The 27,760-nt window shown below is 43.3% G+C and overlaps 1 protein-coding gene across 1 annotated transcript; it reads right to left on the bottom strand.

The window, feature by feature from the left end:
* Positions 1 to 303: 303 nt before the first annotated feature.
* LOC117748435 (cytohesin-3) lies at positions 304 to 26,635 on the bottom strand. Its single transcript, XM_034558188.1, has 13 exons — positions 26,313 to 26,635; positions 15,258 to 15,340; positions 14,832 to 14,896; positions 13,960 to 14,026; positions 13,686 to 13,804; positions 11,797 to 11,877; positions 11,588 to 11,700; positions 9,559 to 9,707; positions 9,324 to 9,435; positions 5,388 to 5,464; positions 3,642 to 3,713; positions 3,365 to 3,519; positions 304 to 1,729 (listed from the first exon to the last, which is right to left on the bottom strand). Exons 1-13 carry the CDS (start codon positions 26,329 to 26,331, stop codon positions 1,657 to 1,659), a joined length of 1,185 nt encoding a protein of 394 aa, XP_034414079.1. The 5' UTR covers positions 26,332 to 26,635; the 3' UTR covers positions 304 to 1,656.
* Between the last annotated feature and the right edge of the window lie 1,125 nt (positions 26,636 to 27,760).

The following is a 27,760-nucleotide window of genomic DNA, read 5'->3' on the forward strand; positions in this document are numbered from 1 at the left end:
AGATACATTGGGTGTGGCTTGAAACCAATCGATGGCACTCTTCTCACGTGTGTGTGTGTGTGTGTGTGTATACACACACACACACACACACACACACACACACACACACACACACACACACACACACACACACACACACACACACACACACACACACACACACACACACACACTTCTAGCTATTGGCAAATGGCTCAGCTGGCTATATTTTACACTGTTTCCATGTTTGTAATAACCAAAGACCTGATATGTTTAGGGAGTGGAGCTCTTTTTACTGAATTCACATGCACACGCACACAACTGTTTTCTGATCAGCATGTCATTTTATTCAAAGTATTCAGGAGCAGTTTTCCCAAACTAAGATCATGTCATGTTTAAATCTCACAACTCCTACTAATGAAATATTAGGCCGCCTTGTTCTTGATCTGTTTGGGGAAAGCAGTCCTCAGATTCCAGTCAGCATTCACAAGTTGTGAAAAGTATCCAGCATCTCTTTTGTTTAAACCTTTTCAAGGGTGTGTTACACCCGCCTATCTTCTATATACTCTCTTGTCCAATTTAGCATAGTGAGTTTGTATTTCATAAAACTTCATGTATTCTCTGATCTTCAGTAATAACGGTGTGAGGAGGGTTCACTGCTCTGCAAAAAAAAAAAGAAGCTCCTCAAAGTCCCTCTTCCACTATTGTAAAGCTGTTAAACTAAAAAGGTGAACGGGTATCGGCTACGGCCCTTATGATTTACATGCTACATAAACACAACAAAGAAGGGAGAAAAGAAAACAGTATGTACAATATATTCTATACATGCATCATGTAAATTGGGGGCTGCGTCTTTTTTTGTTAAACAAATCAAGAAAAATAAATACAAAAGAAACTTGAACACAGAGGTGGATCTTCAATACATAAAATGACCGTTTACAGAATCAATATTGGATGTTTATAGCTTTTTAAAACTGCTCACACAAAAGGTTCATTACACTCGATATATGTGAAGTATTCCTCAACTTGCATCAATTGTGTTGCCTTCAAAGAGGAAATGAGGGCGTTCAATGAAGTTTGAGTGTAGAAGAAATCTGCGGTTGCATATACAGATACAGTCACTTGAGAGCTTAAAATCAGACCAGCTGATTTATGAGATTGAGGCTTTCTGTAGTTCCAGGATACTACAACTTATGTTGTTGACAGAAGGACATTTCGGTTGAAGACAAACTGTTGACAAGCAGGTCTGGATGAAGGATGCCATATGAGGAGGAGGAGGAATATTCAGGATTCAAATCCTCCCGTAGATTTAGCTCCTTGTTTGTCCAGCAGAGGGCAATCTCGTCACAGCCACACGTCGCAAAGATTTGCCACGATTCCAGTCACAGGCTCATTCGTTTGTCCATTTGTTTTATTTTCTAGTTGTTTTTTTGCACCCCAAAAAACGAACATCAGTGTCCAGGGCCAAGAACTGAGGCGCTTGACGATCTTCGGGTGGAAATGAACTAGAAGAACTCCCAACCTGTGTCTGCTGCTCATCCTCCAGACCGGAAAAACAAAAAGGAGAGGGGCTTCACGGCCCCCCCCCCCCGAGACGCAACGCACACATGCACATGCTGGGACTCTGCTGGTCACAGGCGCGGTGGCGATGCGGGTGTGGTCGAAGGCGCACGCTCATCATTTCTTGTTGGCTATCCTCCGCTTCCTGGTGGCCAGCATGTCGTAGAAGGGATCCCTGCTGATGCTTGCTCTGCAGAAAGAGGAGAGGAAGGAACAGATCACTGATCCACCGCTCACGCCAAACCTATCAGAACATGTCATACGCCGTGTCGACTGTTTTTCAACATTGTGAACAAGATGTGTTTTTATTACCGGGGAAATATGTTACCATAGAGAGGAGACAAACAAACACACATGATCAAGTCGTGATGTTTTGAACATTCAGAAAGTATTTTGGGACGAGGTCCAGTATTTTCTCATACTAACTTGTCCTTGATCTGTTTTGTGTCCGTCAGTCATCGTAACCAAAGCCCGTCCCGTCTAGTGTCTGTATTGTTTACTGGAGAGAAACCTGCATGCTTTAATTCTAAGTGATCAACACCGAAGCCTGGCTTGTACTGTGATTTGTTCCACCTTTAACACACTAAGCAACAACATGTGGCCAACTAGTCAATTTAAAGGGCTCCAGAGGAGGAATCTGTCTATTAAAATGTACCTAGGCAAGTCCAATTATTCTTGATAAGTGTGACGGATCTCTGGCTTTACAAACAGTTGCCTATTGACACAACCAACAGACATGAAGCAGCATGGTGATTCTTTGGAGTCGTGTTTCTGTAAGTCACTGATATTCACTCTGCTTCTTGCTCTGCTTTGGTCCGCACCAACTCCCCTGAGGGAAATGTCCGGCTCTTCAACTGCAAAATGTTCCACTTTGTTCACCAGCTAGTTGCTTTGTCATCTTTTTATTGGGCAAAGTGACTGGAATGGTTCCATAGTTTTCCCTGCTCCGTGTGTGTGCGTGTGTGTGTGTGTGTGCGTGTGTTTGTGTGTGCTTGAGTGTGTGTGTGTGTGTACAGCAGCACAGCTCTGGACACTGCTGGTTCACACTTGTGCTTTTGCACTAATCTCCTGACTAAATCTCCCAAACAGAGAAAAGGACCACCTTTGACCTCTTTCCAATCTCCTTAACTGTGAACTTAATTTAAGGAGCCTCACTCCGAACAAGATTTCCAGTAACTTAGCCAAAAGAACCTTCACTTCCATTTAATGGATACACATTTGCCAATGCTAAGTGTATTTTTCAATGTAATTAGAACATGGACACATTGAGTAATATGATTTCTGCTGTGGTATTGATCACATTGTCTAGTTTAGCTGAAGCTGAGTGGATGATAACCTGCGAGCTGATCAATTACCCATCGGGCCCATTTTACTGCTGCACCTCCACTCTTCTTTCTGGTTAACCAGGCAGTATTTCTACATGACCAATCAGGTGTAAGGGCTGCAAAACCACCTCTGGGAGTGTGCAGAGTGTGTGTGTGTGTGTGTGTGTGTGAGAGTGAGTGTGTGTGTGTGTGTCTGAAGAGCTCCAATCAAAGGGAAGCAAGCTTATCCAGCAGAGCAGAAATCACCTCTGAGTGTTATCTGTGTAGAAGTGTGAGAAACAGAGTCACATTTAGTCACCAGCGTGTATGTGTGTGTGTATTTGTGCTGGTCTGCACATTTCTGATTAAGCTCACATCTCTGTGTGTGTGTGCGTGTGTGTGTGTGTGTGTTGCTTTCTCACAGTCAAGGTCAGACATGAGAGTCCCACAAGGGAGCAGCCCGGCGTTGGCTAAGTGCCCTCTCAGTGTAAATGGATCCACACAAACACAGCGTCTCTTACTTGATGGATTTGATCCACTCCTCCTTCTCCTCCGGCGTGGGGGCCGATATCCTGTACACCACGTGGTTGCCCTCGACAACTCGCCCGTCCGCCTCCGTCTTGCAGGCCTTGATCACCTGACCTTTGTGGCCGGGGTTGTAGAGCTCGAAGCAGTTCTGGGGAAACAGGAGGCAACCAATTGATATGCATCTTTTTCATTTACAAAGTTTATGATCTCTGTACCAATTTAAATTTAGATTCAGAGGGACAAGACGGTGTCTGAATTTCAGGTTCTTACAGGTTTCCGGGGCTCGTCCACCTCTCTGATGCTGAGGTTTTCCAGAGGAATAATCCCACGAGGCTCTTTATCCTGGAAACACACACGTAATGAAGGAAGGATCCCGCCCAAATGAAATCACTCACTCAAAAGTCTTTGAAGAAACAGAATTAATTCTGCTTCCTTGTATCCGTAGAATGGATCATTGTCCAATCAGACTGAGCCCACTGTATTCATTGTTGCTAGTGGGGTTTTTCTCAATGAAATGCACATGTTCCATAAATCTTGTCAACAAAAAAACCTGCTTCTTCAGTGGAAGATCTTTAAGGTCTTTAACTTAACTTCACATTACATGTGTTACAGATACACACGATGACTATTCATCAAGCAAGGAGCCAAACTTCTCATGTCACAAAGTTTACGCAGTAAAAAAGTCAGGCGACATGCGGCGCCTTTAAATTCCCACCGAAGCAAAGCTAAGTATTGTAACCATTATCTCTACATAATGAGCCTGCCGCCATCAAAGTAGAAAATCAAGGTGGTGGTAAAAGCACGCTTGAAGTTTTTATTCGTCCTGGTCACGTAGGGGCCAGCACCCGAGGGAAGCATAACCCTATACTCTCTACATCCGCCATCTTCCACCCTGCAGCGACTGCTTTTGTGTCTGCGGGGCCAGATGTGTGTGGGGGGGGGGGGGGGGGGGGGGGGGGGGGGAGACCTTGAGGAACAGCCTTGTGTCCTGCTTGTCATCTTCCTACTAATGAGGGGGGCACAGCAGGGGGAGGAAATGCCCTGGGACGGCTGCTCACAGCTGGCTGTGTGTGTACCCCCACTGAAGTGTGTGTGTGCGTGGAGGGATTGGTGTTTGGGGAAGGGGGTGCTCTCAGAAATGGGGGTGAAGCGTCGACAGCCAGCGGCTCAGGGGAGGCACTTGGCTTGCGGCTTAGCGGTGCCAGATGTGCACTGTAGACTTTGCAGATGTTTCCTATGATGCCTCGTGTCAATTTCTGGAGTGAGGTTCATTTAGGTCAAAGGGGATGTGCATTTGTTAAAGTGCAGAGCTGGAAGGAAAATACCTCTCTCTGTCTGTGTGTGTGTGTGTGTGTGTGTGTGTGTGTGTGTGTGTGTGTGTGTGTGTGTGTGCGCGTGTGTGTGTGTGTGGGTGTGTGTGGGTGTGTGTGCGCGTGTGTGCGCGTGTGTGGGTGTGTGTGTGTGTGTGACTTTGTGAGAGATTACATGTGTGCCCTTTATTCTTTACATTTTGACTTACAGTTTAACTTAACCAGACTATAATATTATATTCATTCACACTTTATTAGTTGTCTCACACACTAAACTGTCAATATTAGATTTAATGTTTAAAAATGTTAAACTGTGTTACTTTCTTGCAGAGAGTTAGATGGATACTACTCATTTCTGTCTGCCAAATAGGAAACAACAGCCTGCAGTTATCATAACCAAGAAGCCCGGGTATGTACCCAAAAGAAAGGACCAACCCCAAAGTGTAAAAACGGGCATCTATGTGGTGGCACGTTTCCTGTCATCTCACGGTCGTCACCCTGAGTTGACCCGGTCACGAGTGGATACTCCGGAGAGTCACCACCCCCGGGGGCCAAGGAATAGTCAAACACATCTCCTCATCTAACTCTCTGCATGTTCCTTTAAGATTCACTCTGATCAAATAGGTTTGATTTTCTTCATTTTTGTGTAATAATGCATTCTGGTCAACAACAGAAGAACCCACATTGAGTCAACCGGCCTACTTACGGTTGTGTATTCAAAGTAATAGAGGCAGTTGTCGGTCAGGATGAACCACCGTCTCTTCCACGTCTTCACCCGGCCGCCTGCGGACGAGAAAAGGTGACGTTTGAGTTCCAACTTAAGAGGCGACAGCGTTTGTGCATGTAAAGGTTAACCTGCAGGAGACCACAGCTCCACGTGCCACATCTGGTTCGGATCATCGGCATTATTAGGCTCAATCAGAGCCCCCCCCCCCCTCCCAGTCTCAAGAGATGGATGCCTGAGGGCTCTGCAGGGCTTGTTCAACACTGTTTGCTTCCAGGAGACAGACACAGACACAGACACAGACACACCCACACACACACACACACACACACACACGCACACACACACACATACACAATGACCTAAGAAAAGCCTGCTTTCAAAACAAACTGTAATGATCATTGTAGCGAACGTTTGAATTTGGAATATGTAAATAAAAGCCAAACCTTCTCTTTATGATACAATTCAACATCTGACTGTAGCAATAATATAAGGATAACTCCTTAGAAGAGACACAGACACACTCTCCATCTGCCTCAGATAAAAGAAGATTATTGGGATTATTGGATTTTCTGGTAATTACATCATCAGTGATGCAATTTACCTATGTAATCCAAAATATGTGTCTGATGTCAATGTGTGCCCCATAATAACATGTTTGCTGACTTAGCAGAATGAGCACAAAGCAGCCGTTACTGATGTAATCAATATGTAATGTTCTCTTGACCCAGATTTCACTCAAATCCAAAATCTGTAGTGTATTATTAATGAAAAATGTTTACTTTCAGATGCACTCGCTGCATTTAACTCATTAAAATGTAATGAGGATTTAAAATGTGGTCTACTATTGTCGGGTTAATACAAAATAGTCTGGAGAGCTATTCATCCCATTTAGCTGTATGTTTAACTTCATCCTGAAAACCTGACATTCATCTTGAACTCCCGTGTTTGGATCCTCATAAAGCTGATTCATCACTCACTTGTTTGTTTATGGACACTCCAGAGAGGGAGTGACAGGGAGTTAAAGGTTGTGCATCTCTCAATTTCATATTTTGAATTGTTGAACAGGATAAAAAAGGTTTCTCACTAGGGTAATTCAGTCAACAGCTCATTTGTTTAAAGTCCTGGCATTGCTTTGACATCAGATTGTTCACTTCACTTCAAATCAATGTGGAGGAAAGGATATCTTTTATATCTTTATATCTTTATAAATATACGTTTAAATAACTTTATTTCACGACATGCTGTTCACACGTGATGATGATGGATTCAGGCATAGCAGCACGCTGAGTCCTGGATAATAATGACGTGTAATGAGATCTCAAGGAGCTCCGCAGCCTCATAGGAGTGCAGCAATACATCATATTGAACAGCCTAACAGGCCACCCGAGTGCTTCATTCAAACAAAAACAGAACAAAAATCTCCTATAAAGCAGCGACTCCGCTGATGGAGCTGAAATTAGCGTGGAATTCACTAAAGGGGGAAAACAGGGCCTAAAATGATGTGACAAGTGCAGCTGATGGGATAATGAGCAAATGAGAAAGGGGGGGGGGTCTGTACAGGAAGAGAAGGAGCAGCAGCGTGGGGTACTGGGGCCTGTGGGACAGGAACAGAGTGAGAAGAATGACACTAGGCGAGGGTGTCCTTTATTTCACTGCATGACCAGCCACACAGCGCAGACTCAAGCAGCCCATTCATTCCCTGAAGCCGAGCGTGTGTGTGTTCTGGCAGAAGCTGCACGGCGGCTGGATGACGCGTAGGGCCGCCTCGAATGGTTCAAAGCGCAAGGCGACCGCTCGACTCTGGGTGCTTGTTTTCAGGCAAACGTCATTTATGTCTGAGCAACGCACGCGAGAGTTAATCTGGGAGGCGGGCATCAAAGCGTGCAGCAGTTTGATTTAGTCGTTTGGGTGACTTGCTAATGTCTTCAGGGGTAATTGGAGTTTTCACGCTCGGGCCCGTAAGCGAAACGTGAAGCTGACGTCACAGCCAGCTGCTCGGTTAGCTGAGCATATCGCAGAGATTGGGAACGCACGGCAGTGGTATCAATCTTATGTCCTCTAACTCTCAGCAAAAATGCATGAAGATAAAGCACGCTTCTCAAAAGGTGTGCACTATTCCTTTCAACAAGTGTAATTCAATTCAATTCAGAGTTGAACATGAAAGTGGAAGCACCAGTGTAAACGTGTCCACTGTCTGCAGCGCAACTACAGTGAATACGGTAGGTCAGTTAAATAAAGCAATCTGGATTTTAATTTTCACATCTAAATAAGGGGTATACAACTTGAATTAATATGGATTTCTTTCAAACTTGACTGATGACTTTACACTTTTTTTTAATGGCACATGTTAGTGAAAAGATGAATAATAATAATAATAATAATAATAATAAAGGGAATGTGCACTGGGGTTTTATGATGCAGACAGTTATATTTCATGCTGAGACATCTTGAGATAAACAGAAGCGTTTTTACGTGCACACCATCTGAGACGAGCCCTCTGCGTCATCCAGAGCCACAAGAGGAATGCAGCCAATCCTCATGCAGAATTAGAGAGGTCACTGACCTCCAACTCGCCTTTGAATGAGATAACCCGGCGCCTCACAATGATGTTCTTATTAGCCCAATTACAACTCTGACATAATTAAATGAGGCAGCAGGCATGTTCAGGGGGCCCGGTGTGCTAAGGAGATAATGGCAGCCAATGCCGGTGTGAGGGCACTCTGTGATGAACCGGGAGGAAGGAGGAAGGAGTGTTACCTACCTCCTAATACAGATTGTTAAGAAGGGACAGCCATCACAGAACAGAATGAGAGAACAGAACAAAAGGTGAAAGTGTGAGAGGTTAGAGAGAAAAGGAGAGTGGAACCAAAAACAGAAGGATTTTTTTTTTTTTTTTTTTGAAAGACACAACAAGCACAAACGTCATCACAATGCCAGTAATCAGAACAAGGAGCATGCTTTAGGTGAGAGGAGAGACGATACGAGACAAAACCAAGAGGAGAGGTCACGAGATGAAGGACGAGGGAAGAAAAGACACTTGGCGGGTCCCTTCACTAGTTGCAACCTTATCAAGTGCCGTCATGAAGGTCGACGGTTTTCCGTCAAACATTAAGCTGCACAAGCAGAAATTATGATTAGTTTTTAATATTAATTTACATATTTATTTCTTGGGAAGAGTCGACTCAACTTTGTGAGCTAGCTCATTAGCCAGGGGCCTGAGTTAGTAGTGTATTCACACTGGAAAACACACTCAGAATATCATTTAAAATGCCAACATGTGTCACTAAATATTTGAATTTGGCGTTGATGTCCAGTTTTGTCCACCTGTGTTAGAGCGAAGGGCTCACAACTAAAAGCGAGCTAAAAGGTCTACAGCCACGCTAGTGGCTTTGCGACGCTGGACTTGGGTGGTGTGACACCTCTATTAATATACTTCTCCATTTTGGACTCAAGTTGTCCGTTTACGATCGGCGCAAACTTGTGTATTAAAGTTCACCTATACTGAACTCGCAAATCTAAGCACATTTTAGGAGTAGTGAAATAATTGTACATAATATTACCAAATGCTGGTGTGGCCGGGACCTTTAATCCTTAGAAAACACGATTACAAATATTAAATACTATATATGTGTATAGGTTAAATTGGTATCTGTCTGCATAACGGGGAAAACTGGAACTTAATGTTTAATTCTGCTGGAATTGTCAAATTTGGAGTTAAGTAACTTTGGCTATTTCCAGCCATTGTGCCCAAGAGCTGTCAACCTCCAACACGGCTGCCTGGAGGCTCATCGTAAACAAGACACGTACAAACAAACTACTCTCATCACCAGGGAAATAAAGGATACACATACCGATGCTTACAAATGGTAGGATCGACACAATCAAAGTCACTCTTTTGACTCTTAATGCACATACCGAGCTTCAAGAGCCATCCTTCTCTGTCGGGGTTGAAGAACGTGTGCGTCAGATCGTTCCCGTCATCTTCGGGGATTTTGAAGGGCTCGTTTTTGATGCTGTCGTAAAGGTTCTGCAGACAGGTGAGGGAAAGTATGAATCAAAAAGGTGAAGGGTAAGGGTAATACCTCACTTGTAAGGAGTCGTCGTGAGTCCCTTGCACAGACGAACCAATGCGTTACGGACACATTCTCACCCTGAGAAGCTCCTCTGGCAGATCTCCTCCTTCGTTGATGCCTCTGTTCATGGAGATGAAGCGTTCCACGGGCGGCTTGTCTCTGACGTTGGGGTTGTGGAGGCTGGTGTTCAGCATGATGATAGCAAACGACAGCACGTAGCAGGTATCTGAGAGCAACCAAAAGGGAATCATATAGATCAAAAATACACAACAGGTAATTCATGTCTTTTTATTGTCCTAATATTTGTATTATTTACTTTGTGTAGTTAGACAACCAAATTGTCTTTAGCGTGCGTGGTGTGACATGTTCAGCTTTCAGTACATATAAGAGGATGTCATCAATATAGAGTGATATTTTTAGCTTGTTTCCGTTTCTTCTTCCACATTTTGTTATGTTATAGATAAGCAAGGGGTTTAGAAAGTGAGTCCTAATTCCTCTAAATGTAGATTTTTGTTGTTGTTATTCCTTTAAAATAATTGTCTGTGTGGCTGTTAGGAACAGGCAAAGACCGACTGCATCACTTTTCTTCGTACTGCGTTTGTATTTGAGAGCGAGGTGTAAATGGGATCAAAAGTAAGAGTGGGAGGCTTGTGTCTCTGCTGTGAGTTAACGTGCAGACACACACGGGCCAGTGGCTGCCTTCAAATGAATCATTCATCCCTCGCTGTCTGCCTCCTCTCACTGACACACTTTGGTTCCGGCTGCCATGCGCCGTCTATTGTCTGCCCACTAACAAAATACTCAATAAAAGAAGAGGAGCTTTGCACACAGTGTGCAATACTGTGAGAGGAATGTCGGTGTAGAAAAAAACTCAATGTGCATGATGAAACACAGAGAAGGAGAGAGAGATGGGCTGCTCATTCCACTGGGGATCAAAGATCGCTGGTTTATTTTATGATTTGATGAGCTCAGTGTTTGGTTGCTGCTTCATTCATGGACCTGAGCTGCTGTTCTGCCCTGCACCCACAACTGTCTCACACACACACACACACACACACACATGCAGAGATCGTCATAATGTCGCTGTCTAGAAACCCCCATATCTCTAAAAAGTCACAAAAATGCCTTCTGCGTAGTTCAACCACCCTACATTATTACATTTTATTTAGTAGCATTTAAATGAGCTAACCCCATACCTGAGCATGCACCCTCAACAATACACAATACGTTGCTCTAAAACCTCTTTAATTATTTACTGACTGTTGTAGTTGTAGGCGTTGTTTATCACAAGACTATGTATCACTCAGCCCGATTCAGTTATCCTAAATAATGGATGTTCCTTGTTTGTTGCTGGTTGTTTACTCTGAACTCATCTTCTGCAGTGAATCCCGTGATCTGTAGTTACTGAAATCGGGTTAATCCTCATTGAGCTTTAGTTACAGAAACTCTGTCCTAGTGATTGAAATGCATCACAAAATACAGGCCATCGCTCAATGCGTCCTCCACCCTCGGGCAGGATCTCTGTTGGCACATTACACTAAATTGCTTATCAGTGCATTGAATTTGTCCACCATAATGGAAAGTGGAAAGATTGGCTCAATTCATTAAAAATAATCGGAAGTTACGATTTGCTTAAAAATCTGCACGGAGTCGGCTGAAACATCAACACAATTAAGGGTGATTGAAAACTACGCAGCAAGAAACCAGAGAGGTCGAAACAGTTAGCTAAAAGTAATGGATTAAATGGCCACTATAGATAGCTAGATTAATGGCAATGGAATAGCTAAAGTAATGGATCAATTACGGATATTTCTATAAGTAACTTGTATTAATTAATTTGCTTAAAATAATAGATGAATTGCTTAAAAATCGGGTAAAATTAAACTTGACCAAACCGACCTAAACACTAACTGTTCGATTGCATGAAAAAACATATTGCAACAATATTAAACTTATATAACCAACATTGTCAAATCAACATCATTCAAATGAAGACATTTGCAGCATGACAGGTTGTGTGTAGGAAGGGGCTCTGGAGCTCCTTTGACTGGCCTCTCGAGGTACGTCTGACAGAAAAGGTTGAGGACCACTAGCTTCGTGTCTGACCTGTCGACTGGAAGACTCCGGGGTTGCACTGGCAGTACCGCGAGGCAAACGCCTCCATCATGCGGTCGATCTTCTGGGCTTCACCTGGCAAACGGAAACTCCACAGGAACTGGCTACGATTGGAGGGAGAGGAGGGGATTTAATGTCACAGGGATGTCAACGTGCACACGGCATGCTCAATATTTTGGTCAATCAAAAATGATGCTGACCGGAGTGCTTGGACGAGATTGAGATCCGCAAACTCATGCAGCTCCACAAAAGCCTGCAGCACCTTGAGGTTGAAGTCATCCCTGGTGGGAAAAAGAATACATGTGAGAAAATCGGATTTCCAATATCATTCTGTCTCTCAGCAATTCCTTTTTTTGTTTCAAAGAGCAAGAAGACAATCCAGAGAAGATGTAAGATAACTCTCAACACAATGTGAACCCAGAAGACAGGGCGGGGGGAAACACATTTCCTCCGTGAAAGCATTTCTCGACCTGAATTCCTGTTTCTCAGCATTCCTGTCATGTTTGTGCCCTTATTCATACCGGGTGCTGAGCGTGTGGTCTGGAAGCAATTTAAACAGCTGGCCGATGCCGAGTATTTCTCCACTCTGATGAAAAACAGCTTAAACCAAACCCACACAGGCTCTTTTGGTCAGAATGTTGTTTGGCCATTTGTGGGACCGGTCGGCTGCGGTCACAGCTTCTCTGATCATGTTTGTTGTACATCAGGGGCCATGATACTGATCCCGTATCGTCTTTGTGGTGTGGAATGTTCAAAAGTAGATTTTCCAGCATTTTGGGTTTATTTGCAGAAAGACATTGCGGAGAGGCTGAGAAAGGTACAGAAAGTATTGGCTAACGGGACACAAACGCCCAACTTGTTTCGCAATAACTGTTATTATTTGGCCGATGACCTGGGGGCTTTCTTCTTCTTGTACCCTATACTGGAATATGCAGCCAAATAATGCATCCTGTCCTATGAGGGTTATATATGAGGTTTATTGCTTTAGGTGCATATATTACAAAGAAATGTGAACGTGGCCTGCTGTTCGTAAAAAATGTAATTGCATATATACAATGTCTGTCAGTGTGATTGCAATGAGTGTATTGTATGTAACAAACAAAGCTGAATTATACAGGAACAATAACAACAAAATCTCTGGTTGTATAATTTAGGAGTCAATCACCCACATCCATCTCCCACGATCTATTCTCCTGCTTGCTGATTTTCTCCTTCTTCCCTCCTTTTCGCGTGTGCTTCCCTCCTGTTTTCCCCTCTCTTCATCTCCCTCTTCACTCAGCATGTAATGATAGGTTTCTGCTCCCTGCATAAGCTCAATTAGTGATAATTACTGAGCGTACAGCCTCAGCCTGTGTTTAGTGTGATTTGCACCGGGTAGGTGGCCTCTTTGATGATCCTCCATGTATAAAGCCTATTGCCAACAAGAAGAGTCCCCAGAGTCCCCCCCCCCCCCCCTAACCCCCCCGCCAACTTTCATCTTCATTCCCAATGTGTGTGTGTGTGTGTGTTTCATTGCTTCTGCTACTGTCTGTTCATAGGTCTACTGCTGCAAAATCAGCACCTGTACTGAGGTAGGATAATACAGAGTGTAGTCGAGTTCACACAGTGCTGCATTTATCCAGGATCCTTTTGAAATTAATATCAATTTTGTAAAAATATGCTTGTTTGTTTTTTTACCTTTTTCTGTTTCTTGTTATACTCTCTCTCTCTCTCTCTCTCTCTCTCGCTCTATGCCCTCTCGCACCTCCCTCTTCCAGTTTTTTGTGTTTATTGTATTTTGTACTACACCATCTAATCTCACCCTCAGATGACACCATTTATCTCCCTGGCTGCAGGACTTCCCTTCTTCTTCTTCATCATCCAGCAGTCTGGTCTGAGGTACGAGGAGCTGGATGGATCTTTTATTACCAGTTATAAGTCCACATGGGTGGACTATGACAAGACACCCACGCTGACTCAAAGATTCATGTTGGAGGGGGTCAATCATGCTCTCTATCAATCAGTCCATAATGTCTTTCTCTAATCCCAAGGGGAGCATAAATCTCATGTGAGGACTTTCTCCTGCAGCCTGATTGATGCTCCGTCTTACCGCTCGCCCAAGTAATCCCCGATGACGGTCTTGTTGAGGCCCTCGCCTTTGTAGAGGAACTGGGCGATGTCTTCAGGGGTGTGCTGGAGGAGGTCGTTCTCCAGCAGGAACTGGATTCCCTGGAAACGAAAAAGGAGAAAAACAGGATGGTTGTTTGTCTCAATTGATGATGGAACATGACAGGGCTGAGAATGGATCGCTCTTCAGACCAGAACTAAATATTTTACTTTCAAGGCTACAGAGACAGCGGAGGCTGTTACAGGACGCACGGTACCTTCTTTGGGTCCATGTTGAACTTCTTCCTGCCCATGGCGATCTGTTTGTTTCTCTGGGTTGTTTTACTAGAACACAGACACATTTAATTAGGGTTACTGGCACGTATTAACCCTCAACAACACTGAGAATAACAGATTGTCAAGTACCTGAACGTCAAAACACGGCAATATACGTTATTTAAAGTCCCAACAGAGAATTTTATTTCCTGCCACATCTGTTCCCATTAAACGTGTGTGCACATAATCTGAAATAACATATGCACAGAGACACATGCACATACGGTACGCTGTTCAGTGACTCATTATTTGTTTCATGCAGCTGTTGGTTTGACACTTTCTAGTCAATAAATCCACATTTGATCTACACAAACAACCAGGTAGCTATATGGCAACCTAATACTTCTATGATATACAGTTATGTCCTTCCAAACCTATGTCTAGGTCACTTTACATGTTGTAATCCAACTGCCTTTGACGTCTCATGCAACCATGCAAATCTCTCTTTGAAACAGCCTTTAGACTATTATGTACAGAAACTGTAAGGCGCACTACTACCTTTCAAAGAATAACAACATCCACTGAAAATAACACTGAACTAAACTTATAAATAATATATCCAATATATGTGAAGACTAATGCGTTGGCCCTGGTGTCATAATGTTTCTAGTTAAATGAATGTACAAGGTACACCAACAATCTAATGCAATGCAATACATCAGCTCTAAATTATGCCACTAAGAAGTTTATAATGTTCAGTTTTTGTCTCAATAAGTTGAATTTAAAGTGCTTGAAAATACTTGATAAATACTCTGTTACTGATACAGTATATTAGAGATGTACACATCACATGCACAAACGACAACTTGCTTACCTTTCTCCAACACACGTCAGCTGCTCAATCTCCGTCATGACCTCCGCTATCTCAAACTTCAACCTCTGAGAGAAAAGAAAGAGACGGTTGGTTTCTTTGTTTAAATTAAAACTGTAAAAAAAAAAGTGTCAAGGCATGGACAGGCAGAGGATGTACTTCAGGTCTATTTACATTATGTACAGCATGCAAATAGACCTGCAGCGCCGCAGTCGATAGGCAAAACGCATTAACAGGTCAGAATAACTAACTCACAAGTCATGTCCTCCTATTTTGGATTCCAGTTTCACATTAAAATGAGGCGCTATCAATACAGTACATGACAATTATCAGAAACAACACAACAGCTTCAATGCACGGCTTTAACGAACAGAGGCCTCAGCTACTGAGAACATATTGTATATTAAACTCATATCTGCAAACACACACCTCAATATCATCGAGCAGCTCTCTCTTCCTGCGTCGGATGTTTGAAAGCTCATCGCTCTCCTCCAGGGACAGATCCTCAGGAACTGAAACATGTGATGGAGAAAAAAACACAGCAGACCTTAACCCTCATATGTACCCACAGAAATCAGAAGTGAATCAAATCTAGTAACTACAAGTTCATAAGCAGTTCACAACCACAGATGGAGAATCAAAAAGGATTCAACCTCCTCATGCGGTTAAGTGACAGAGCTGCTGCTGCGGCATTGACTGTTTCAGCTTGTTCAGCAGAAGCAACACATATCAAGAGCCTGCATGTTCATCTTAATTAACTAGAGAAAGAGAGAAGGCCCTTAATTATTCCACTTGAACGTGTTTTGCCCTCCACTTGGCTCAGGGGGGAATTCTATTAATAAAACCAATCCAGATTAAGTTTTCTTTTATCAAAAGTGAATTTGCTAATTTAGCACGGCCTGCGACCTTGATGAGGGTTTCACCGCTCCAGGCAAAAAGAAGGGTCGATAACTCGCTTTCTGTTCAACGTTTCCTTCCCCCTCTTCTTCACTTTGTCTTTCTGTCTAAATCTCGTTCCTCTTTCCTTTTTTTTCCAATTCTCCCCCACGCACATTTTATTAAAAAAAAATGTTTCATCCCTCTGCAGCACAAAGATCCTCTGCAATCTCGCTTCATTAAGACAGCTTAGAGGCAGAAAAACGCAAATCTCTCAATGGGAAAATGGCACGTCTTCTATCACAGCCGCAGCTTTGTGCCTTCATGTTGCTACAGGAGAGATAACAAAAAGATATATCATTTGTTATTTCCCCTCGCAGGCAGGAAACGGCGCCAATTAAAGGAAAACAAGGTCACTGGACTGAAGAGCCTACTTTTAATTTAACAGCTTGTTAAAGAGTTGGGTTCAGGGGAGCTTAGCATTGTTATAGACAGTATTCACAGTAACACTGAGACGAAAGGTGCTTCCTAACTTAGTTGTGTAATCCTGAAGCACCGTGATGAGGGTTAGGTAAACAGCTGAGGGATTTCCCTTTGTGGGCCATGTTTTTAAAATCGACAAGACGAGGGGGGAAAAATGCACAAGGACTGAGAGTACGATAATAAAGATGTTAATTAGCGCTGCTGACCTCCAGCTATACCTCACAGCACGTATATGCAATACAACTGTGAGCGCTCTGAATGTGGCTTCAAAGCCAATTAGTGCGCTCAAAAAGTTGTGTGGCTGTTTTACACAATTCTTTAATCTTCTACTTGAGGAGGGCTTTCTGCATCTGTCCATTTGTCCTCCAGAATATCTCAAACAAAGCAGAAGCTAACCGGTCGGTGAAAGATGCATTGCTGCGCTCTGTTTTAAAGGGGAAATGTTTGAAGGAATAGTTCCACAATATGGGAAATACTTATATAAATACTAATATAAATCTTGCAGTGTGTAGATAAGAAGTAACATAATTCCCATTCCCTGTAATAGCATTCCCATCAGCCTCAGATATACGTTGTTCAGTGCTAATCTTAGTATGCTAACATGCTAAACTAAAATGGTGGACATGGTAATCATCAGCTGCTACACTTCACCATGTTAACTTTTAGCTCACAACACTAATGTTTGTCTTTATGATCGTTAACTTAACAAAACATTATTTTAATTTTATTTTTACAATTGCTCGGACAAAATAAACAATATGAATATGTTAATTTGCGACGGGCATTATATGTTTTCAAGTAGACTAAAGCAGTCGCTAATAATCTGCAGATTAGTCAATATAATGGAAAAAACACATTAGGAGCCATAGTATTAAATATCCATTTGTATGTATATTTGTATGTATATTTGTATGTATACGTATGTTGCTAAGAGGAAGATGACAGCTCCTTGTTTTCCATTTGCCTGAGGCCGTGCATTAGCTAATGGACATTTCTACTGGCTGTAACTATGTGCATGATTACAATCTTGATTCATTTCAGATCTAATAAAAAGCAGAGTATGCTCCCTTTAATAAAAGCCTTGCACCATTAATGGCAGAGTATTGTCATTATCCTCAAATCCATGACTCGCTTACTGTATTACATACTGTAATATATGTCTTTTCCAGCCACACATTTGATAATAGAAGGGATTATAAAGCCAGTGCTAGGGTTTCTGTTCCATTAGATAATCTTGTTTAGTGCTGGGGGAGCTCTTCTACAGAGGTGGTCCACCAATTACATTATTAACCCCCCCCCCCCCCCCCCCCCCCTCCTGTGACCCTCTTATGACTCATTCAGGAAACAAATTTAGTGTCTTTAGCAAGCAGAGAGGTCATCATAGAGCTGGTCTTTACCTCCACATCAGCTCAAACCAAACACAACCACGCTTGAATATTAATCCACTAAAATCGTTTATTGTGTGAGTTGCTTCATATAATCAATAAACCTTGGGAGGGTCAGATCGTCCAATAGTGGGCTAGCTGTATTTGGCGGGGTGCTCATTTTAACTACTTAAAGCTCAACTGAAAATACATCTGCTATATGGAAGCTCAGAAATCCACTGCATGGAGTGGTGGGTTGAGAGGGTCCAAAGGGTTTAAACACCAACACGTGTGCCACAGAACAAGAGGCTCCAATCATTTCCCCCCCCCCCTGAAAACCAAATCCCTCAAAATCTACTTTCAGGAGTAAATCCCCTGCTGCTCTTCACACCCAAAACTAACAACTGTCCCCGGCCACCCACTGAAACCAGAGGCTTTGATGGCATTTAAACTAATGCAGGGATACTTTGACACGCACAAGCCCACACCAGTCTGCATCAACCCTCCGTTTTATAAACTTTCACCACATGTTGGTCACATATTAATATGCTTCAGCCCTTTGTTAGAGTGGACAGACAGAGAGGGGAAATAAATCAGATGTAAAAGGCCTTTAGAAGCGATAACCAGTATTCATACCAGTGCCGAGGTACTTTGAGCACATGGAGCTCAGAGTGAAAATCCCACGCTCACTTAACGCTGACTCATTCGAGTGAGAGAGGATTTGTCGAGATCTACTTTAGACTAGCGACTTTAACGGCTGTAATGTCTTTTAAAGTGGATGAGCTTTAAAAAAACGATAACCCTGTTACTCCAGTTGGCCGAGCAGCACAATGGGACACATGCAAGGAAGCAGGAAGGCACCAGCCGCCCCAAATCCCTCTAACTGTGGACGAAGACATGCTCTGTATTAAAGCATGGGTCAAAAAGAGACAGACAGACAGACATGTGCGTAGAACCACAAGTGCGCACACACACACACACTATAGCCAGCTGGCACTAATCCCACACATTCGCCTCCGTGAGCCCAACACAAGTCTGTCACAGCGGAGGTGTGATGTACAGTACAACAGAATGTACACAGATGTTGCCGTCAACCAGCCTCTGCGTGGCTCTGCCTTTAACCTGCTTCGCCTCAGTGATGAAATGATGTGACAGAATATGCGGCCGCACACAGTCTGGCGTCGCTGTCTGCAGAGGCACTTTGGCTCTAAGCCACAAAGCAGGAATGCTGGGATGTCAGCACAAAGGCCAACGTGAGGAGGTGAAGGAGGTCATGATACAGACGGTGAAAGGTCGTGCACACAGGAGTCTACGTGCATGTGCGAAAGAGCATGCCACCATGCTGCCACGTAGCAATAGTGATGTGAAACGTGACAAAAACAAGAAAACATTATTCAACCATTTGTGACTGGTAAATTATTTGTGTTTTAGTTGTTTCATGGGAACTGTAGTTTTTTTTAATAACATTTTGTTTGAGGAAAACAACTAAATCCATTTCTTATATTTTAGTCTGCGTTAAAATCTTTCACCTGCAAGACTCTTAACTTCATAGGTTGCTCTCTTTTCTATGTTTGTTCAGCCATGATGGCTGTTGCTCCTCTGTTGCTCCTCATGATAAACTAAGGTTCTTCTTAATGTTTCTTTTCCTTCAAACAGATGTCGCTGCTGAAAATGCAAAGAATTATTATTTTCAATAATGTGTAATCTGCTGATTCTTTTTCTCAATTAATCCCTTGATTGCTTGGACCATTGAATGCCAGAGTCCGAAACCTGATATATATATATATGATAAAGAAATGCAGCAAATCCGTACTACTGAGAAGTGGAATCTATGTTTAGCATGTTTGCTTGAAAGAATTGTGTAAATTATGTTATGTTGATGAGGTTCTTTTGATTAAGCAGATAAACTGACCGTTTTGAGAGAAAGAACAAAAGAAAGGACAGACCTAAAATACAGAAATCAATTAAAACAACAACGTGTTTGTGTTTGCTGAATGTCCTTCCCAAGTAGGACATTAAACATTTTATTTCATACGCCGATAACTTCCTTTCAAATTGTATGAGAACATAGATTTGTGTTGAAATCATGCGTTAGTCCACTGTGTTGTAGCCTGTTCAGTAATAATTCAGTAACAACAGCATTGGCGTGAGGGGAGAGATTTGGGGAGCTAATATGGCTTCTAGTGTTTAACTACATCTGGGGTCACAAGGAGAATCTGGGGCTCGGGGAGCTGAAGAGCCCTCACGCTGATTGCTCTGCTTAATCTGCAGTTTCGGGTAGGGGGACCTCCTGCTGCGGGTGCATTTGTGCGAGTGTGTGATTGCATAGGAGGTGGTCTGCACACGATGTCCTCCTTATAATCACACATCTGCTCAGCATCAGCACTACGTCAATATTTGATTCGATGAACACCGAATCCGAGGGGGCTTCCACGGCCATATGCTGGCGGCCAAAGTAACCGTAATCTGATCATTTGATCGGCCTGAGAACGGATTAGATGGACGCTGTTTCTTCTGGCGTTCGGGCAGGATGAGGGACGTTCACAGGCTGAGTCCGTGGCTCCCTGTTTATTCACTGCAATAGATGATCAGCCAGGTTCTAGGCAGATTTCTAAGGGAAGGTGTAGAAATTTAGTCGATAAAACCTAAGGTAATATAGTTATCTTAGTCTATAAAACTGAGTGAATGCTGGTAGCCTCTGTACTGAATGGAGTCCACGTTACTACCCATCACAACTCTACAGCTGCTATGTTTAAGCATTCCCTCGTCTTTGTTACTGAAACATTCACACTCACAAGCAAAGGATGGAAGACCTGGATGTGACAATCATTTTTGAAAGGCATATTTGAGGGATCATTTCCTGACTGACACCGCTGTGGCTTCCTGCGGGCATCAGGTGATTGACAGGAGGCAGAATGAACGAATGCTTTATCTGACGTGAACACGCTCACCTCCATTATTGCGAAAAGATATCCATCTTGGGAGGCAATTTTGAAATCTATACGGGTGCTTTTCCTCCTGCACACGGTGAATGAGAGGGAGTACGTTTTTGAAATCTCTGATGTTGCTGACAATGTGCAGACACCAGCGGGGAGGGTGGGGACCTGGATGATTGGCACTGACTTGGAACCTTTCAGTGCGCGGCTCTGTGGACCAGGACGTGGAGCTCTGTGTCGGCTTGGAGGTCCAGGATGTTCCTGTGATGTTTGTGCGCCTGCCTGCAAAAACACTGACTTTAGCAGACGACCCTAGTCCCATTCACAATGATACCAGAGCAACCTTTGATCGTAACCCCAGAAACCACACGCAAAGTTCAAATGACCCGTCTCTCTCGGTTCCCTACTGTTCCTTATAGATGGATCCCGTTAAATATCGACCTGTCCCGCGGCTACGTGTGTTGGATCAAAGACAGCTCGGGCCTCAAGTTGAAATAGAACATGAGGGAACATATACAATATACACTTTATCGTGAGAAGAAGAAGAAAAGTGCAGGAAATGAAATGAAAGAGGGCCAGGACATGTTATTAAGGTGACAACGAGCTGGGCGTTGGTGTGGTTCACCATTTCTATTGAGCCAGAAGCCAAGAAACACACGCCTACCCTCCAGACTCTCCCTCTGAACACCCCTCCCTCATCCTTTCTGGATGGTCAGCTGGACCCTGTTTTCTCCTTCGCAGTACATCTCTACTGCCATTAATGTCTGTGTTCTCCTCCCAGACTCCCGCTCATTCAATTTGCCATTTCTTTTGTCTCCCATCTGCTCTCTGTCTTGCGCTTAAAGAGCTTCCCCTCTCGACAGCTCCGAGCAATAACTCCTGGCAAGACATACCTCTTATCACAACAGCCCAAATGTCTTGTATTCCGAGCACACACACACACACACACACGGTGATGGGAACATGTCAGGAAGCCTCCTCAGTCTCTCTCTCCTAATCAGGTCCATATGTAGTCTTCTCTCTCAACACTTAAGTAGTGCAGTTTGTTACAAGCTCCGGCTCGATCCGTGCACGTCACGCGCCAGCACTGTCTGTGTTTGTGTATTTGTCTGGTTGCATGTGGTATACTGTACTGTATGTTTAATCGTCTAATGTTGTACCACAAAACCCATAATCTTGGCAGTCAAAATGAATTTCTGTTCTCTCCAAATCTCCCCGTAAGCCCTGAAACAACACAGCCTGCCGGGTCAATCAAAGGGATTGTAAAGAGTAAATTTTAGCACTTTTTTCTGGCATCTATGTCGACACGTTTTTCCTAAAACATTGCAGACATTCATTTCAGGCTACTGGGGTGTTACAGGAAATTTGGAAAATGGTGAATTCAATCCAGCTCCATGTTTTTATACACAAAGGGATAATTATTTGGTGAATAAAACTGATGTGAGGTATGGAAGGAATTCACATAAAAGCAAATGCTTTTTAAAAGGATGTATAGCTTAAGATACATCTATGTATCACCATGCAGTGTTGGCGGTATTTGTTCTGATCAATTATTTGACAGTTTGGGAAATATATACGTGTTCATTAAATGGAGCCAGACTAGTCTTTATAGAAAGCTAAGCTATCGTCACTTCGCTTTAGCTTCATTTTAAGCGGAAAGACATAAAAGTGATCTTCTCGTCTGAATGTCGTCAAAAATGTAATCCACTTGTTCCACAAAAAGTTGAACGATCGTTTTATCTATGGATTATGGATGTAGAGACAACTGTGGAATTGATTTTTGTCGTAACTAGCTAAAAATATCGTAGTCTGTGTCTCAGCTCTTGTACGACGATTAATATTGGAGAGTAAAATACTCAACATTAAAAATGCTAAATCACATGACACATGGAAGGAAGGGGTTTCTGTGATGCATTTACTTTTCATTCTTGAAAAGGTGATTTGAGCTGCGACTAATGATGAATGTGTGATTATTTTATTCATGCATCTCCAAGGAGACGTTAGGTAGAAGAGACGTTTAGATGTTGAGAGACACAGATGTCTGAACACTGTTCTTCTGCCATCCAGCCCTTCAGCAACAACCACACACAATAAGCCAGCCAGACTCCCCGGGCGAATTACAGCTAGTGACTGTCTGATGTCCTCCCACACACACACACTCTCCCACAGCCACAACAAAGGCCGTGCCCTAATCACACAAACTTCCCCTTCTTACCAGCTAATCCTTCTCAGAACTACAGCACATAGGCGCCAAGAAATCACACATACAGAGTGTTGATTCAGGTTTCCCTAAAAAAAAAAAGCCACCATAGCTTTGGTTTCATGCCTGCAGGGTGAATGTGATGGGAAATAATTGCATACAGTCAGATGTCCGGCAAGTTTGAGACGGTTGCAAAAAATGCAGAGAAGGAAGGCGACGATTTTTCTTTCCACTTCTTTGCCAATCAGAAAGTCTGAGGCGTGCTACTGCACACAGACGCTGCGATGTGTGCACCATTAAAAAAGACCCCTACAGACAAAACAGCAAGCACTGCAGTCAGATACGATTTGTTATTTCAGCGCATACTCGCACATTCGGTCCAAAGAGAATAGAAGAATTGAAGGAAAGGCCTTTCCCATTCAACTTTTCCCACGGTCAGATAGAGAGACGAGTGTTGATTGACACGGCGGGGTTATCACGACACTCACACAGGAAATATGGTCAAGGAAACCCCATTAACAAACATTTCAGCACATTTGGTGGCGCCTTAACCCACAAACACAACACACGTTCTGCTACGGAGCCTCAGTCGTTACAGACGTCTTTATTTAGGTGTACGGCTTTTCCTTTTTTTTTTTTAAAGATGAATTCTATTTATTTCGGCGTTTTAATACCCCAAACTCCCAAAACAGACGTTTAGTCAGCCCTTATTAATCCCTTGACCGCAGCATAACAACACTGCTATAAAGAAGAGAAAATACAAGAGAGCCAAGAGTTAAAATGCATGGCCTCCATCCAGCCGTTTGTGCACCGCTTTCCAGACAATTTCTGCTTCTGTGTTCTTTCCACTTCTCCCTCCAGCTATACGATGATGCTTGAAATAGACAAGTGAGTAATACGAAACACTTCGAAATTTCGAGCCTGTTGCTGATTTTCATCCATTTTGAGGCCAGGCTCTGTCTGCTCCGTGGCATGTTAGCGGAGCGGAGAGCGCCAACTCTGATTAGCGAGCGCTGTAAACATGTCCTAATGGGTTCCATGCTACAGCCGAGTACCGCGAATAAACACAGTGCTCTCCGGTTATAGTTTAATTCATTGTGTAGGTGAGTTTAGCTGAGAAACACATGCGCGCGGGTCTGTCTTCCCTTTGATGCAACACCCCCGTCATTCCACCAAAGATGTCCCTCACTGCAACGACAGGCTTTCCTTTAGTCTGCAAAAGGCCGGCTCAGGACCTTCACCACCCCTTCCTCAGTGCGGTGCCCTGGTTAATCAGTTACTCTCAAAATGCAGCTCCCCACACGCTGTTTCACCCTTGTGAGGAGGTGGCTTGAGGGAGCCTTAGCTGTTCATAAAACATGTATTAATCCTAAAGAGTATCACAGCATCTGTTTACTCTTTGGTTTACAAATCATAGCCCCAACTTCAAGCCTATTTCTGGTCATTTTCTGGGAATCCGCTGAATTGAATTGGCTCTCCATGTACGGTGTAACTGTGACTTCAGCAGCTGGAGGTGACTGGTGGGGACAAATGTAGCGCTCCTGTGCTCAAGTGCTCATGCTATGATACCAGAGTGTACCACGGTGTGCATGTGAACAATGTTAAGTGATGTGTGCGAGAGGGTGCGAGAGGCAGCGAGGGTGTGAGTGAGCGAACAAGGACTCCTAATTACTTGGACGACGTTCGTGGTAAATTATTTTAATAACGCTCTCACATGCTGGACACGATCCCTCTGGGCTTGTGTCGTATGTTTCCAGTTTGATCACAGACAGCGAGCCTCTGGCCTCTCTGACATCCTGTCACATGTTTCAGTGACCGGTGTCTCTTTCTTTGACTGGCCTCCTCTTTGGCGGCTGGAACATGTGATTAATTCGTTTTTGGGGGGAAGTTTACGCTCTATGTCTATAGCATGCTTTGAATCACTAAGAGGATACAGATCAAATCCTACACCGGGATTTCAGAGAGATATTGCTTCCTACAAGCCTCTGAAACAGCATTTAGACCATTGTGAAAACCTCTCCTTTGAAACACACACAAAGTGTCCACAATACGAAGGGTTCTCCTCCTCTGGATCATTAATATGAATTACTTTCCTGGTAGTTTGGCCCAGATTTTGATTATTCGTGTGTACAATTTGTGCCCAAAGTTGGCACTAAAGGAAATATCAGGGGGTCACCAATTTTCCTCTGGAGGCCATGAATATACAGCCGTGTTTATGCAATTTACCCAAAATACAATTCAAATGTAGCATATATAATAATATAAAAAGGCATGAAGAGTATGATTATAGGCAGAGAGGAATAGTTACTATGTCTGCACAAGTCTAACTAAAATTGGCCAAACTGGGTCATCCCCACTTCCACTCATATTTAATGCAAAGCTTATTGGTTTAGGTACAACTGTTCAGACCTGAGCATAATGTGGGGGAAGGGGAGGTGGAAGTCCAGATGAGGGTCTCTCCTCTATCGTGCTAATCTCTCACAGTTTAACTGACTGACTGTTATCAGTGTACAGCCATTTGTTTACACTGCATTGCCTTCAGCCCACAAGGCGGTTTGGATTATCTGCTCAGAAGCATCCTGCATGCGTGTTTCAGCACACATATCATATAATAACTGATATGGGGGTCCGAGCTGCAGCCGAGCATGTGAGCAGTAATCCTGGTTAGACATGCAGCTGCACGGGCTCAATTCATTCAGACTTACAGTATCACAACACCACACAGTCAGTGGCACCAAGTACTCTTCTACGACTGCTTCAACAGTCACTGTTGGGTATAGCTCACTGTGACTTTAGTGTACTTCCCCTATAGTTTCTGTATGCAACTTAATAATTGCAGTCCCTTATTGTCCTTAAAAGGGCACTTCTTCAACTAATATGCATGTTTTCTACACCAAATAGTGCATTCAAAGTGTTTTCTGCTACAGCTCTTATATTCCATACTATATGTTGCACAATTCTCAGCTTTTGCAGTAACCTAATCATAATGCGGTACCACAATATGACTCAAAGATCACAACTGGGACTTATTTTTCTTTATGTTCTCTGTTTTTGTCAAAGGATGTAGATCCTGCTCGGTCTTTCCTCCATATGGAAGGCTGCCAGTCATATCTTATCAATTTCCAACCAGTTGAGAGGCTTCAAACAGCGCAATGAGATAGTGAGAGCAACTTCAAAGCCTTACAGCCAGACATCAAACAGATGGAAAAGGTGCATGCATGATCAAATTGCCTGTTTATTTTTGGTGTGTGTGTGGTTTTTTTTTTTTTTTTTTACCATGACATTTTCTGTACAGGAGACTCTTTCTCACCGGCAAACCAACTGAGCCGCACTGCATGTATGAGAAATGCTCCTTTATTAATATCAGGTCTTAAACCATGATATTCTACCGTTGTTGATTTTCTGGGCAGGTTTGCAGGAGAGAAAAAAACACAACATCCTGGTTCTGCTGATACCTCCATGCATCTCCGTACATCCGTGTCCCCTCCTTACACACACACACACACACACACGCACGCACGCACACACACACACACGCACGCACACAGCCATGCCGTCCATCCATCCCTGCACACGGGCTGGGGAGAGGAGACCAATGTGTGACAGCATAATAAAACATTTTTACCGTGGTTGTCCTCGTCCATATTGACCGCGCGGTCCGGCAGGAAGGTGTGTATTTAGAGGGGTTTTAACGGGCTTTTCCCCTTCGCTTTCCCCGCTGACAGTCCGTCCAACGAGCCGGTGTGTTCACAGACAGATGAAATGGAGTGGACCGGTGCGAAGATGTCAACTGAGAGAATAGTACAAAAGGTGAGGGAGCCGCAGTCCGGGTTTAAATTACAGGCAGGTCCTCAATTGTTGACGCGGTATTTCAGAGGTGTCTGACGGCGGTGTGAGAGAGCTTCTCCCTCTCTGCTCTGCTCCATCCTCAGCTGTCTGCGTTCACACGAGCTGCGGCGACGTCATCAAGCCCCGCCCCTGCTAAATGCACCCCCTCGCTACACACTTTACACTTCACACACGCACACGCACACACACACATGCACACTGGGAGCTGGGAACATAAAGGATGATGCTTTATTAATAGGGGACACATATAAAGGAACTTAAGAGAAATTAAGATTGGTGTGGGACTTCTATAGTTCTCTCCATCATTTAACAATTAATTGCTGAATCCAGTTTCATCAAAGTCCAATAGGGCATGTTGTCGGTAAACATGTTGTAAATGAATCCCGAGTTTTATCATATTATCTCATCAATTCATTTGGAAGTTGAAAGTGTTCATTATTACGCTATTTATTATAAATCGATTTGACAGGGCACCCGGGTGCATTTGGCCTTTTTCACCCTTATTTGATTTGGATAATTGGGTTGACTGGGGTTTTATTCACAGCTTGGCTCTTTGTCCGGCTCAAATTAGTTTTGTTCTAGTAATGCAATGTTGGAGTCTGTGTGTAAAATTGCATTATGATTGGTATGATGGACAAATGTACACTGAGTAGAACCAGGGTTTCTTCACCCTTTAAATCCTTTTAAAAGTCACTTCACGTCTTCACTAGATGTTTAAAACAATGCACTGTATATTTTCTTTATACCATCTCATAGAGATACAAAGTTTCATCCAATATAAGTATCTGACAAAACAATGCACCACAAGATCCGTGAGTCGCTGGTCTGGAGCTTTCTATCGTATCACACAGTCAGACTGAGGACAAGAATCAGCATTACTCTACTTATGACACACACAACTCTCTCCGGGTTGTTCTGAAGTAGATCCATCTGCAACTTCGAGACTCTCTACAAAACACAAAGACTTCCAGCCAGCGTGTAGTTTCTCTTTAAGGTCAGAGGACAGGCTCTGTGAGTTCAGTCAGGGGTTAAACTCCTTAATCAATGATGTGAAGATAAACTGATAAGCACAAGAAACATGTCAGGGGTACCGTTGCTTTTATTGCAGATCAAATGTATATCTGCTTTATCTCTCCCTTTGTTTAACATTCATGATTTACAGTGAAGTATTTCTTATGATTTGCTTATTTTTTTCTTCATACATGTGGTGAACAAACATCTCTA

Source organism: Cyclopterus lumpus, chromosome 19 (assembly GCF_009769545.1).
Source record: "Cyclopterus lumpus isolate fCycLum1 chromosome 19, fCycLum1.pri, whole genome shotgun sequence".
In the NCBI taxonomy this organism is placed as follows: domain Eukaryota; kingdom Metazoa; phylum Chordata; class Actinopteri; order Perciformes; family Cyclopteridae; genus Cyclopterus; species Cyclopterus lumpus.

What these genes read in the sequence shown, in the direction of transcription:
- LOC117748435 (XM_034558188.1), bottom strand. An exon ending in GGGGATTACTTGGGCGAGCG is followed by an intron (nt 11,878 to 13,685) that starts GTAAGACGGAGC and finishes TTTTCCCACCAG; the next exon opens with GGATGACTTCAACCTCAAGG. An exon ending in ATTACTTTGAATACACAACC is followed by an intron (nt 3,714 to 5,387) that starts GTAAGTAGGCCG and finishes GTGTGTTTCCAG; the next exon opens with GATAAAGAGCCTCGTGGGAT.